This window comes from Sinocyclocheilus grahami, unplaced genomic scaffold, assembly GCF_001515645.1.
Source record: "Sinocyclocheilus grahami isolate Dianchi unplaced genomic scaffold, SAMN03320097.WGS_v1.1 scaffold395.1, whole genome shotgun sequence".
Lineage (NCBI taxonomy): Eukaryota > Metazoa > Chordata > Actinopteri > Cypriniformes > Cyprinidae > Sinocyclocheilus > Sinocyclocheilus grahami.
Genome location: NW_015505574.1, coordinates 353,361 through 366,036, shown reverse-complemented (window position 1 = coordinate 366,036; position 12,676 = coordinate 353,361). Strand labels below are relative to the sequence as shown.

The 12,676-nt window shown below is 37.1% G+C and overlaps 1 protein-coding gene across 1 annotated transcript in view; it reads left to right on the top strand.

Annotated features, from left to right (window-relative positions):
* Window positions 1-12,676, top strand: part of LOC107550313 (BAI1-associated protein 3-like) — a 91,027-nt gene that overhangs the window by 58,854 nt on the left and 19,497 nt on the right. Inside the window, exons 3-6 of the mRNA XM_016231583.1 lie at window positions 5,244-5,331; window positions 9,416-9,493; window positions 9,604-9,711; window positions 12,267-12,326. Of these exons, the coding sequence (XP_016087069.1) occupies window positions 5,244-5,331; window positions 9,416-9,493; window positions 9,604-9,711; window positions 12,267-12,326 (334 nt within the window). The remainder of the gene's footprint in view (window positions 1-5,243; window positions 5,332-9,415; window positions 9,494-9,603; window positions 9,712-12,266; window positions 12,327-12,676) is intronic.

Below are 12,676 nucleotides of genomic sequence, written 5' to 3'. Positions count from 1 at the left end.
CCGGCATATCACACCCTGTGCTCAGGCCCCGCCCACGAACGCTGACAGACTGTTCCATATTAGAATATTTATGTCCTCAACTAGTTGAATGCTGTCTGCCATTTTCTCCGTGCTCGAGCAGCTCTAGCGACAACAATGCCTCGTAAGCAATGCAGGTGTTTTGTACACGTTTGTGGACATAAATGTTAACATAAGAGTCTTCATTTTCTCCTGAAATCAGATCCACTGATGACACAGTGGATTAGTTTTGTTTTTGATGGTAACGCACCACCAAATTAGAGGTCTGCTACCCAACCCGAGCCCGACGGATCCCGAAATACTTTTGGGTTTCGGTTCAGGTTCGGGTTAATGTTTAATGAATAGCTTCGGGTTCGGGCAGGGGCTCGGGTTTATAGCTAAACTAAAACTATATGCAGTAGCCTAGGCTACGCTGCTTTCATAGACGCACACACACACATTATAGCACACAACAACACAGCACGGAAACTTTTATTAGTAAAATAGCTTCGACAGGCTACTGACTCGCAACTTTATATTTCTCTGCAATGAGGGAGTAAAATCGCTGTTTTTGAAGGAACTAAGCCTCATTGCTTGTAGAGAGAGGCGCGCAGACGCAGGTTCACACACGCAACTTTTATCCCTCTCTCTCTCTCTCTCTCTCTCGCTAATTCAAATAAATGATATAATTAATTAATTCAAATAAATGCGATCTTACCGCACTGCATCTCTGTGTCTGATATAAAGCAGGCCGAATGCTAACGAGCCTTAACTGACGAAAATGACCATAATTTGCACGATGGAAGAATTATCGTCTTGTCGTATACAACCATTCAAAAACTCGGCAGAATTTATCTGACCGAGGCACTTGATGTTCATAAACTTTCATAACTGGTAAGTCAAGTCAAGTCAAGTCACCTTTATTTATATAGCGCTTTTAACATTTATCCGAGTTTAATAGGAGAAAATTATTGGTCATCCATTCTTTTACATTTTTAACACACTCCGTCAGCTTAGATAATTTAGAAGTTTCATCTGGTCTTGTTGAGATATATAGTTGAGTATCATCGGCATAACAGTGGAAACTAATCCCGTATTTCCTAATAATATTACATTATTATATTAATTATTATTATATTAATTATTTAATAATATTATTAAATAATATTATTAAAGTGGCAACATGTATATCGAAAATAGCAGAGGACCTAGGACAGATCCTTGTAGCATATTTTACTGGTGATAATTGAGATGACTCCCCATTTAAATGAACAATGTGGTAGCGATCGGACAGGTAGGATCTAAACCATCTTAAAGCCTGCCCTTGGATACCTGTATAGTTTTGTAATCGATCTATGAGTATGTCATGATCTATAGTATCGAATGCAGCACTAAGATCAAGTAAAACTAGCAATGAGACAGCCTTGGTCTGACGCAAGAAGTATGTCATTTGTAATTTTAACAAGTGCAGTTTCTGTGCTATGGTGGGGCCTGAAACCTGACTGAAATTCTTCATAGAGATCATTTTTTTGCAGGAAGGAGCACAATTGAGCAGACACAACTTTTTCTAAAATTTTAGACATAAAAGGAAGATTTGAGATGGGTCTGTAATTTGCCAGTTCACTAGGATCTAGTTGTGGTTTCTTAATAAGAGGCTTAATGACCGCCAGCTTGAATGGTTTTGGGACGTGACCTAAAGACAACGACGAGTTAATAATATTAAGAAGCGGTTGTAAGTGTTTTTTCTTTTGTCTTGTTAACTGGTCGAGCCTTAATGATTCTGTTTCTTTACACGTATTTGTTTACTGACCGTTTGGCTGCAATCGTGAATACAGCATTTTTTTTTAAATTGGCTATTCGTTGTGGAAAAAAATAGCTCATTATCATTTAAAGAGACATGCACCGAAACAGGTCGCTGTGAACAAAGTTGTTTTTGACAAGGTAAAAAGGGTGTTGTTTTACACGATCATTGAGGAATTTTTACCAAAGTATGTTGCAGACATTCCATGAAGACCCTAAAGAATCATACCAACTTGTAGAAAATGGGCAAAAACTAATAATTTTTATGATATCCCCTTTATATGTCCCTCAGTGGAGAAAAGATGATTTGCAGAGCCTTATGGTGTAATTACAATATCTACCAGCAGGGGCTCAAGCCACAGTCACACACTTCTAACAGTTAAATGGTCATGATGTGACGTCACACTCTGTGGCGTGTGTTTTAGAACACTAAATTCAATATGTTACATATAATAATAAATGCAAAATGTAAAATATACAGTCAACTGCACTTACTTTACTGCACAACTTTAAAAATTACACAATTACATATTGCTCCTCTGTTGGCCACACATGTGATACAAATTTGCAAGAGTACACCAAGCTTTAATTTTTGAATGCAGTGAAAATTGAGCTTGTGTTTCCTTTCTTTCACGTTTGCACGAATATGAATGGAAGTCAGCGGAGCGAAAACTATAGGGTTACCTCTCATTTACAAGGCCTTGATAACCAGCCCAACCTTGAGCCTTGGGGTTTGCGGAAATGTTTTTGGAGGTTGGGATTTTGGACGGAGGGTGTGTTTTTTAAATGAGCAAAATAGTGGAAGGTACCAAACTGCTAAAATCGCTCGCTGCACCTTCGCACTTCTGTTTATCTCATTGGTATCTATGAGAATCAACTGAGACATTAAAGCTATCTCATTTGTGATTTTTTCTTTCACACAGGTAAGTACAAAACAGTCTAGACAGTCCTAGAATTATCACACAATGATATAATGTGTGGCCTTGTTGCGAGTATATTAATATGGATGTATGCCGACTCAAAGTGTCATCCCTAATTCATCTCCTGAGGGAATCCCAGGAGCGCTCTGTTGGATATCTGGGGGCGCAGGTATCTAATGCTCACCTGCTGTGATGGTGTTGATAAAGAAATGGTCTTGAGTGCTGTGGGCTGGATAAATAATGAGAGACGGGGGGCTGGAGCTCAACCGAGGGGGTCTGACAGCTGTATGGCCATACTAATGCGTTCCCCGCTCATTCCTCCACATTCTACTGAAGTCAGGCAGTTCAGAGCATGAGAGATGGGCGATATTCCCTAGGTGCTGCACTCTGCCAACCAATCCCGCATTGAATGGGCTATCATCACCATGACGACCGGGTCTGGAAAATTAGCAAGTGGCAGGGGTCCAGGAGTTCACCCTGGTTTGCAGGAGATGCACGCTTCCCACCTCCTCCTCGGATTGCCTGGCGATAAGATAAATGAAGTTGGATAGTGTGTAAGAGTCTTGATCGGAAGCGGCAAGACGTGATTGTATACTTGTTGCACTGATGATGTTTAAGCAGTGCGGCAGTGACTAATGAGGACGGGAAACGTCCATCATCTTCTTATCTCCATGGAGGCCGTTTCTCGGGGACGCGCTTCAAGCTGTTGATTTTCAGGCTTGTCAGAGGGACGGGGAGGCCTGTCACCTCAATCCCCAGTGAGCGCAGGCGTTCTGCAGATAAACTTGAAGCAACAAGGTCCACAACAAGTCCTGATATCTGCTGTCAGTGTTTCCCACCATGTTTGTTTGTTTAGCTTGGCTGAGCCACATCTGCTTTCTGATCCCATTCTTTCAGATGTGTAAAGTAACGGATTACCTGCCTTGCTGAAAAGACCAGCATGAATTTCCATTTTGCATCGGTCTGGGGTGCATTTCCCAAAAACATCAGTAGCCAACTATGGTTGCAAAATAATCAGCTTAACATGCAGTATAATCTGTATCTGTAATTCTATACATTTACAAATGTTATTCTATTTCTGTTATTTTTTGGAGAATTAAAGTGGCAGTTTTGAGTGCGCATATGCGTATGCAAGTCATTAACAACAGTTCTAACCAATGTGGTTTGAATGATGTGCAATAAAGTTCATATGTTTTATGGGAACAGCCGTGACTTGTTTGGAAAACACACCCCAGGTTAGTGCTGGTTTGGTACTAGCCAACTAGTGAAATATCAAAGCAATTTTTATCAGCGAAATTTATCTGGGGAAGCTGGTTAAGTCATTCGATAATTACAAACCAGCAAAGGTATAGCAGTCTTACCTGTGCAATTATCTCACGCATTCCGATCTCATGAAGAAACATAACTATTTTACAAGATTCCAATTTCTTATGAAATATTGTTTATTTTTTTATTTTTTTTTTTAGAAGAAATTAAACTTAAAGGTCCACCTCTAACCAATCAGTGGAGCATGTGCAAATTGTAGGAAAACATACAAATAAGATTGCACAAATTTATACGAATTCAAATTTGTGTCGATCTGTTGCAACCACAAAATTATCTTTTTCTGTTTTCAGATAGAACTGTAGGTGGGGTTTAAACAGGAAGTGCAACAAAACTGATGAAAAACCTTTTTTTTTTCATTTTAGATATAACTGTTTTGCATGCATTGTTTCCATACTGCAATTATTCCCTATATAGTACATAAAATGATTCCTTTTTATTACAGCCTCTGTAAAGCTAAAAGTGAAACACAGAAGCATTTTAGGTTTAAAGCATTTAGGCTAAATAGACATTTTAAAAGTGGAAAATAAGTATTTCATAGTATTGCAATTTGGATTTCTGAGACACACAATAAATTGAGAGACAGTGTGACCACCAAAACTTGAAATCACACCGTAAGCATTTTCATTCATGATGTTAGTCCTATTAGTTTTAATAAAAGCTCACTATTGTGTTCCCTAGTGAAAAATAAGTATACTAAAATGTATTTGAAATACATTTATTTCATGCGAAGTATACTATAAATACATTTACATATTTATGTAATTAATAAAAATACCCTGCAATTGTACTTTTAGTACTAAACTGGTATACTTAAAGTCTGCTCAATTGGAGCAACAAATTGTTTAAATTAACTAATTTAATTGTACTGCTGAGATCCAACTAAAGATATATTGAAGTATATTTGATTGTGCTAAAGTGGAACTATTGCAAGTATACTGCTGGATGCCTGTCAAAGATCTCTCAATGTTGCTCATCTTATCTTATTAGTGTGAATGAGAAGCACTCCAGAGGTCCAGATGTGCTTTCAGCATATATGTGATAGTGACTGATTACAGTGAAGCAGTGCCAGGGTAAAAAAATAAATAAAAACACATCCCAGACTCGGCTGGAAGGGAATCTCTTTTTGAAGCCACATTGTGTAATTAAATGTAAACAAGGGTGAAATGTTCCGCAACTGAACTGATCCGTCTCTATTTCCAGGGTTGCCAGGGGAAACGGGGAGTTCTTTGACCGCATGAATAAAATCCTCCAGAAACAGGATAGTCTGCTGTCTGCCGGCCAAACTGAGGTAACCACGTTCTTGCATCCCTGCTTTTACTAAGGTGTATCCCTGTCACAACATTCCCCCGTGTGCTGAAGAATCAGGTCATATTAAAGCAGTTCTTTCTCCTGAGCATTGCTGCGGGATTGAGCGATCACAGAAACTCACCCTCCCTCTTCCCCTCATATAAAGACAGTGTCAGAGTTAATGTGCTTGAATTAGATGTTTATTGAAGAGCGTTCCTCTCCCACTGTTCTAGCAGTAAATGTTGAAAAGGACAGCGATCAATGCTGGCTGAGTAGAATTTGCCTCCAAATGGTTATGGGTGATAAAAACAACATTAACACTTATAATGGGTAGTATTGTATACTCACTATTGAAGGATCCTACAGAAATGGCATTCTTAAGATCTAATCACGCAATTAATGCATGAAATTATGCTTTTCCGCATCGTTATTGAACACAGTAATCCAACCTTCATCATCTTTGTGGGGAAAATTGTGCAAACCTTGATATATAGATATTTTCTCCTTTATCCCTTGATGCATGAATTAATGAATCACAAAGTAGTTCAAGTATCATTTTACTTGAAAATAAGAATATTGACTACACACATACACACACACACACACACATATATACTGTATATATATATATATATATTATGAAGGACTGAAGAAAGGCTGCATGTTCGCAAGGCCTTGCATGAATTTCTCTTTACGTAATTTTACAGATTTTTGTGCTCTCTTGCTTGAACAGGTCATGCCACAACATTTCATTCGGCTAAAGGTCAGGACTTTGACTTGACCATTGGAAAACACAAAATTTCTCTGGTTGCGCCTTTTCGTTATTGATTTACTTGTGTGTTTAGGATCATTAGCATTGCGATGCACGACCTACACACAGTTCAGCTTCACCTCGAGGACAGATATCCTGACATTCACTAGTATATTTTTCTGTATAAGTCAGGTTTAGTGCCATTCTTCTCATTATAGTCCAACTGTAAGGAAAACAATAATATGTCCTCCACAACCTTACAGCGACAGTGGCAATGATATGAGTAAATGTCATGTAATAATGGTAATAAATGTCAGCTAACCTAATTGGCAGACGAAAATAATAAATGCAAAGAGACTAAATGCAGTGCAGAATGAAATACAATGCCTAGTGAGATTGGATACAAAGCGGACAGAGAAATTCAAAAGCGTTAGTCGGCAGTACTGCCGTGGAGATGAAGAGTACAATTAGGATTCATTATGCCCACAAAGACTGCAAGCTATCCGGTTCTTAGGCTGTAAATCATGATACTCCCACCACCATATGGCATGTCTGCTATGAGGGTCTGAAGTCGGGATTTGCAGTTTTGCTGTGGTCAAAAATAACTTTCCCATTTATACTGTAAAGTTCAAATTTTATCTCTTCACACTGGTAGATGTGTCTGGAACATTCTGGTGGTCTTTAACAAAGATTAAATGGTCTGCACTGTTCTTTTTGGCGAGCAGAGAATCCCTTCTTAATAACTTCCCACGCGCACATCTCTGGCTCAGTGTTTTCCTTACAGTGGATTCATGAACTCTTGACAGCAGTCAGTGCTAGAGTTATTGCTAGTGAATTGCTGGCTGTTATCCTGGGATTTTGTGATCAAGTGACTGTTGCTGAAATTTTAATTGAATTGGCCACACCCACAGGAAGTTGAATTGGAATTAGAGGAAGTGTAATTTACCGAATCACAGTAACAGTCATGCTCCTGGAAGTAAAAATTCCATTCATTTTCTCCATATGTGAAATTGATTTTTAACAATTACTTACAAATCATTAAAAACAGACTTACTGTAAGCTACAAAGTTTAATCGTTAGTGTATGCTTTTGTTGAAGCCATTAGTCAACATTATTTCAACTTTTTTTTTTTTTAATAATCGTGTTTAACAACAGAATTCCTGTTGTTTCTCCGCCAGAAATCTCCACAGCGAGAAAATTGTGCTAAATTGAAACTCTAAATACTTATATATACATATTTGTATATGCTTTATATGTGCATATTATGCAATGAGCTTAAACTGTGGTAACTTTTTCCATCCATTTTTTTTAATTTATATTAATCCCAATGCTTTATGGGATTATTTCTTCACTACTTAAAGCCATTTAGTACATAATATTGTACGTTGTGTCCAGTTTTACATTTTTGCTTCAAATCAAAGTTTGTAATGTTGATTCACCTTGTAGCTGGATGGTTTGGTTCATGACTTTTTAAAAAATCCATTTGGGAAAAATACTTCCAGAAACAAGGCTGCTGAAAAAGTGGACAGCACTCAGAAATTCAACAGGCAGGGCATTCTGGGAAATGAAGTGTTCTTCCACGCTTGTCCATAAATGTGTTAAATATACAGAACTATGTATAAATTAAATTCAAATATATTAGGTGAATGTAAATTTGAATTGCAATTCTGCATCCTGTTTGCTATTTCGATTCAAATTCAGGAATCAAATTCAAATGGAATGTTTGTTTTTTTTATCTTGAATTAATTATGAATATCACACAAACCTAGTACAGTGAGGCTATTAATTAATAATCATTTGGTACCGAATGAGTGCTTTATTCATGGCCCATAGTAATTAATACAATGGTACTATCATTAGTAGTAAACAATGGTAGAAGAACCGGTAACACTTTCTATGAAGCCCGTATTTATAATACATTATAAGGGTATTCTTAAGGCATTATAATGAATGCATAATGCATTATAAAAAAACTTATAATATGTTATATCAACTCATGAATATTCATAAAAACTGTTTTAATATATTATAATATTTACTTATTTGTGGTTATAGCTTTTAGGAGTATGATGATTTATAACACAATGAACACGTTGCATCCACTTTTACAATGGATTATATTTCTCATAGTTATAATGTATTATAAATATCATATCTTGCCATTTTTCTTATGCTACTTTACTTAAAACGGTCAAAGACCGCTTATAAGTAGTAATAATAATAATATTTTTTTTTTCTCTCAAACAGCCATAAGATCAGATATCAGATCAGATTTGCTTTGAGCTATTTTTATTGTAATATCAGTTTGATTATTCTGATGGTACCCTTTAGACAGCTGTTGATAAGTGACTCTGCAACTACATATCAACTTGCGGTCATTAGAGTATTAGTATGCCTGCTACTGTAAATATTTGCTAACACTTTATTTTGATGGTCAACCAACAGATAAACTGATTATAAGTGTCTTTGCAAATACGTCAACTTACTCTACCATACTAGATTCTACCATTCTTGAGCATACTAATACTCTAACGAGAGTTAGTTGGCATGTAGTTGCAAAGTTGCTTATAGTCGATTGATTAAGGGGACCATCAAAATAAAATGTAACCATATAAAACATTGCATTTTTTTCAGTTGGAGTATTAAGCTCACATCGATTAATTAACTTTAGCTCCACAGGAAACACTCAAATAACACTCAACATCTAACCACTCACAAGTTGTAATAAGGTACTGTGCAGATCTTAAATAAACAATGTCAAGATATGATACAGTCCATTATTCTGTAAATGAAGTAGATTTAATATATTTAATATTTAAGAATACCCTTATAATGTATTATAAATACGAGCTTCATAGAAAGTGTTACCGAACCTTTTTATCTAAGTTATCTTTTCTTCTTTTTTTCAGATTCTCCCTGAAATAGCTGACTGTGAAGACATTGATTAGAACATTTGTCTCAAAGCACTCCTCTCGGAGAACTGATTGTGTTGTAGATTCGCCAACGAAAAAGTAAATGACGTTCATCGACAAAAGTGGGAGTTTATCGCTGTGCCATTGTCAAGATCCCCTTAATCTATTAACGTAGCTCAAATAAAAACGAGCTCATATTTTGGATCAAATTATCCATTTCTCACAGAGGATAATTCTGAGGGGCTCATGAACTCTCCTCTTGCCAGCTCATTGCTCTCAGCCGGTGAAGCCCTTGAATCTACACGGCTAGAGAGCTGCTTTGAGCTCATTTTTACGCACAATTAATGATCTCCCCACTCTTCATTGATCACCTCACCTGTCATCTTTGTTTCTATTGGTTCTCCATCCTCATGCATTTACAGGAGGAGAGCAACTGTGCTCCTCCACCCCCGGAGTGCAAAGACCAGGCTTTTGTTCCAGAGAGATCCTCCAGAGATGAGGTGAGTCTCCAGGTCACCCTTTCAAAAGCAACAGTGATTCAGATATCGTGATTCCTTTTTGTGGTACTTTGTGGTTTTTCTCCTTTTTGAAAGAAATCATTCTGTTATAGCTGGATTTGTTGTATGAGGAGGCGATCTACACCGTGGTCAATCGCGTTGGGGTACCATCGCCAGAATATGTTACCAACGAAGGGGACATTTTCAACTACCTGCAGAAGGTGCAACTTTGTTTTTTCTCAATAAATTACATAGTGCATGATTCAAACGCTCCTGCATCCCTCCATAACAACACAAATATTACAATGTGTGTTGTGCCTCTGGTGCTTCAAATCCACCAAGACCTAAATAAATATCATGCTCTGATTGATTTCTAAATAGAAATGAAATACACAAATAAATAAAATTCTTGTTTTATCTTTTGTTTTCAAAGCGCTTGCATTCTCGAAAAAAAGCTAGTCCTTGAAGGGATTGTGGGGGAACGGAGGGTTGTGCTTGGGTGGTGGTGGGGGGTTTGTTTACTTTGACTTGGTTTTATGAGTTGGAGCAGATGCTCTTGTCTCAGACATGATTAAACATCAAAGCCCATGCCCAATGGGGATTGATGTTCGGCGCTTATATTACACCCATGAAACCCCTGTCACTCCAGAGGAGCCTGATTCCATTCTGAGACCTCTAACACTGAGGTGCAGCAGGCCTTACGTTTGAAGTGTCTGATCTATAATGTTTTTCCTTCAAAAAAAAAAGAAAAGATTTTTGCCTTAACGGCTGACATATCCTGAGCTTTGATTACCATCTCTACTATAAAATGCAAAAACCCTTTTCTCAAGAATAATGTATGTCAGCACTCATAACCTTTGAATTAATTTTTAAAGAGTTAAAATGAGAACAAGGTAGACATGTAGAAGCAGTTTTTGTAGCCGTTTTTGCAGGGCTCAACACTAAAGATTTTTCTACTACCCTGGTCGGGCCAGTGGTTCAAATTTTTACTTGCCTTGCCAACATTTTCACTGGCCCTGCCACCAAAAATTAAATTGTTGTTGTTATTGTTGTTTTCTTGCATTCTGATGCATAAGCTTATATGTCACCAAAAGTTTAACACTTAAGTTTTACAATTCTCAGTTCCAATTTCATATTAAAATAAACATAATAAATAAATGGAATAAAGATACAAATTAAACAATGCTTTAGGTTTTTAGATTTGTAGGTGTTCAAGTACAGTAATTGAATAATCAAATGTAAAATAGCATTGCATATTCTTCACTATAAATTAAATATATATTAGTAATTGTTAAAGCTGTGAAAGTGAATGATTGTTTTTTTTTGGATTAACATTAAGGACACCGATAGCAGCTAAATTAGGCGTGGTTTTAAACTCAGTGCATGGATCCAATATAGTGAGACACATTCAATTTCTTTCCCAGCTGTTTGAGTTGAACTTAAGACGTAACCGACTGTTTTCGAGTATACTCGCCAAGATGGGTATTTGACATGCTGTTGTATGTATTTGTCCGTTCAAGCACAAGAAGATGTGGAAAGCATAAATAATAATAAGGGGCTCATGCGTTGCCTGTGACACAGATCTATGTGTGCATGACTTGCACGCAGAACACACTGAATGGAGTTGTTATTCACATCTTCTTGTGCTTGAATGCTTTATTTTAATTTAATTGTTCAAATTGGCCAGGTATATTTGTCAGTTAAAGTGCAAGAAGTTGCAAAAAAAGAACTCCATTCGGGGTGCGTGCATTGTTTGCACTGTACACACAGAACGCAGTGCATGGATTTATGAATTGAGTTTTCTTGCGCATAAATGCTTTAAAATGGTAAACTTTCATGATGCGTGCTGTGGCCGATCGTGCCAGTGACAAATCTGTCAACTGTCCCAAGAGTCTTTCACGCAGTCCTTATTGTCAAGCCCTGTGAACTAAAAGTAAAAGCTTTGGAATCAAGTTGTTCAAATTATTTGACACTTCACTTGGACTCCAGATTAGAGATCCACAAACAACATAAGGGGCTTTTGCACCAAACGTTTTCATAGTTCCTATAACTATTGGTAGATGTACCCACTTTTTGGCATGTTCGCACCACAAGAACTGGAAACGATTTTAGGTACAGGAACTACTTTTGGGGGGACTGCATTAGCTCCTATTTCAGTGTAGGGTCTAACCAGGCACAATAGGAACTACCAGTGATGTAAGTGTACACTGATTGGACTATGGCATGCCATATGAAACATCGGCACCTGCCATGTTTTCATTAACTCCACAAACATGGAAAACAGCGATAGATGGACTGATGGTGAAATCCAGGCACTTCTCCATTCTCCAATTGTTGACGATGATGCCTGTCGGTTTGCATCACTTCAGAGTTCTTACTGGCAGTGCAAATGCAACCAGGAATATGGCCCTGGGGAAAGAAGAAATCGTGAAATGCTTATGTCAGGATTTTTTTTTTTTTGATGAATAGAAACTTCACAAAAATATGAAGTTGTAAATTACATTATAAATGTCTTTACAGTCACTTTCGATCAATTAATTGCATCCTTGCAGAATAAAAAAATTACATTTATTTTTAATACATACATACTGTACATATATGCTGGAGAAATTTAGTTTTTAAGACTTGAGACTAAACTGTCAAAGACTTGAAGCTGACTTGTGAACACGTCTGTCATTGCATTACTATAACCATTATACCCAGTCATAAAAACTTAATATTTAAAATGCAATGTTTTTTAGAAACCAATCTTTTCTCTGATCATTCTCTCACACAGGTCTTTGATATGGGTCAAGAGGAGCATGACATCATCCTTCAGAGAGTCAGAGAATCCAAGGTGAGGTCTCACATAGATTTTATCCAATACTACAAACATGACTCTCTTTTTCTCAAGCTTTTGTTCTGACAGTCACAGCAATAGTGGTATATGCTGCCAGCTCGATATTAAGAGCCAACGTCTTATTTCTTTATAGACAGATTTCACTCTTTTCGTCTTTTGTATGAGTAAAGGTAAAATAATTCTTCAACAAGTGGAAAACACTGATATCTATATACAGTGGGTACGGAAAGTATTCAGACCCCCTTAACATTTTCACTCTTAACAATATTGCAGCCATTTGCTAAAATCATTCAAGTTAAGTTTTTTTCCTCATTAATGTACACACAGCACCCCATATTGACAGAAAA